The sequence below is a fragment of the Gavialis gangeticus genome, unplaced genomic scaffold, assembly GCF_001723915.1.
Source record: "Gavialis gangeticus isolate Ggan-Ray unplaced genomic scaffold, GavGan_comp1, whole genome shotgun sequence".
Lineage (NCBI taxonomy): Eukaryota > Metazoa > Chordata > Crocodylia > Gavialidae > Gavialis > Gavialis gangeticus.
The window spans coordinates 36,948,147-36,950,719 of NW_017729000.1; the positions used below are offsets into that span (position 1 = coordinate 36,948,147).

The 2,573-nt window shown below is 48.3% G+C and overlaps 1 protein-coding gene across 3 annotated transcripts in view; it reads right to left on the minus strand.

Annotated features, from left to right (window-relative positions):
* The window catches only part of SLIT3 (slit guidance ligand 3), a 1,179,950-nt gene extending 1,177,383 nt beyond the window's left edge, over nucleotides 1-2,567 (minus strand). For all 3 annotated transcript variants that reach the window (XM_019506517.1, XM_019506518.1, XM_019506516.1), the window contains exon 1: nucleotides 2,299-2,567. In XM_019506517.1, the coding sequence (XP_019362062.1) occupies nucleotides 2,299-2,459 (161 nt within the window). In that variant the 5' untranslated portion in view covers nucleotides 2,460-2,567. The remainder of the gene's footprint in view (nucleotides 1-2,298) is intronic.
* Between the last annotated feature and the right edge of the window lie 6 nt (nucleotides 2,568-2,573).

Consider the following 2,573-nt stretch of genomic DNA (forward strand, 5'->3'; position numbering starts at 1 on the left):
AGGCCCTCTTCCAGCCACAGGTGGGAAGCTAGGCTGCCCTTGCTTGAGGGGGGATAGTGGAGGGCTGCCCACATGGCATGCGCAGCTGGGGGTGGGGCTGTAAGAGTGGCAGGGGGATGCACTGGGCAGCCCATGTGGAACTTATGGCTTGCAGAACCTCAAATTCTTTTGAGGTGCTGTGAAATGCATGTGGTACTCATGAGTCTATTCACCATGCTTTATATTTGCAGTGCAGTGCCAAATTAGATACTGGGAAACCCCAGTATTAAAAAAACCTGCAGCAGAAAAAATAAGGCATCTGAATAAGCTCCTGAAGGAATTTGGATGCATAACTTATTGTAATAAAAAACTTAGTCAATGAATTTCAAGTTAATGTAATTACCAAGTCTACCTTTAGAAAGATATTGTACTATGGGCAATTTAAAATTAGGATTTGAGATAAAACTTAGGTCTGAGAACATCACATTTCTGTAAATATTATGCAACCAATGAGAGAGTCATAAAAGACTATGAGTTGCAGAATAAAAAAACAGACATTCCCCAGTAAAATAGATGGACTAATATACTAAGTAGACAATCCTAAAAATTCCTCTTTACCTGGCAGTCACCTGATGCTTTTAGTTAATACTGTACATGAATAAATTATTACATGACAAATTTGCAAGCTTGGATCCCACTTCAACAAAAACATACATCCATTTGGAAAAGTCTCTGTTTACCCACTATGCAATAAAAAAATAAATCAAAATTAGACATTATAACTAACTAAACAGTTAGCTTCCAGCAATATGGATTCTCAATAGTTTACTATTTGAAGTAAGCTTGTTACTCCATACAACAAATAAAGATATACAAAAGCTAGAATATTCTCAAGTTGTAATCTATACCAGAAATTTCAGCTATGGTGTATCCTATATGTCATTTGCCTCTCAAATTTTGTTCCTTTACACATTTATATTCATAGCAAGGCCCAAAGGGACCATTACCATCATTCAACCTAACATTTGGTTTAAGACAAGCCATTACATTTCACCCAATAATACCTGCTTAAACTCTAACTTGCAACTAAGCTAAAACGTTTTTCGACTTAGGCTTCAAGTGACAGCAAATCCACCCCACCCTTTGGCAAGTCATTCTGATGGACACAGACCTTTCTAATACCAAAACATTACTTCTGGCCTGAACAAGCTTCAGCTTCTGGCTCTTGAAACTTTGCATTTTATCTCAGCTAGGAGAACTGTTCTGGGGAATCTAGAGCCGCATATAGAGATACTGTTACTCACTGTCTCAGTAATCTAAGAGATCCAACTTCTTAGCCTCTTTAATTCCTTCTATTGCTGACCACTTCCCTGAGTTTCAGGTCAAAGTTTTGTTCAATAATCAAACTTAACCCTTTCCAGAAAGTAAATGGCTGATTACTAACAGTCAATTAGCATCAAACTAAAAGTCTGGTGGATAAAAATTAGGTGAAATGTCTAAAAGAAAGCTTTCTTGTATAAAACTGTACCACTGACCAAAATGAAGTGCAGTGGGCAGTCACTCCATGCACCATGCCTGGTTTTTTAAAGTTCTTTGGGAATAATTAACAGCACCTTCCAAAACAGGTTGAACTGCACTTTGCTGTGTTGTCAATGGAACCCAGATAAGGAGATGCCATGAATTTCAGAAAAGCCTTCGCTACTGCACTTCTATAGCACTGCCTATCTGAAAAATGCACGTGCAACATATTAAGCAACATCAGAGAAGCAGACCACTGCATCTCAAGTGAGCTCACTCAAGATGAAGTGAAGTTTGTCACTGCTTCTTTATTCCCCCCAGCAGCTGATGCTCACAAAAGCAGGGCTGCGAGATCGCGGGGCTGCTCACGCCGCTCACAGCGCTCACCTGTTCCCCCTCAAGTGTCTGCAACATCCCACAACCCGCCCTACCTGGGGCATAGAGAGGGGTGAGGCGAGGACAGGGTGAAGCTGGGCTCCCTGCACCACCACCCGGCTTTGTCACTTTACGGCAGAAACCGGAGATGGTTCAATGCCACCGCCCAGCCCGCAGCACTCAAGGCAGGGCAGGAGAGCAGGTTTCCATGGGGATGCGGTCACCGTGCCCGGCAGGAACCAACAGGCGCCCCCAGGTGCGGCACCCAGGCGGGCAATGCCAGTCCGCTGCCTCGACCCTGCAGGGCTCCCAGCACGGACCGGCCGCGGGAGACACGCGGGAACGCGGCTTCGGCTCCTGGAGCCACCGGCGGCCGCAGAGGAGCGCGAAGCCAACCCCCCCGGCCCGGCCCGGCCCGGTACTCACAGTCTCTCGGCGCTCCGGGGCACGTCCCTCGGCACGGCTCGCAGCCCCAGGCCGTGGCAGTCCACGGCGGCGGCGCTGCAGGTACACTTGTGCGGGCAGCCGGCCGCGCGGCCCCACACGCTCAGCGCCAGCCCCACGCACAGAAAGGCTCCGGGCACCATGGTCTCCGGCGGGACAGCGGCTCCGGCGAGCGGGGGACGTCCCGCCACCGCTCAGGGCAGCGCGGCGCCCACCATCCCCGCTCCGCCGCCGCGGCTCACACGGGCGCCGGCCGG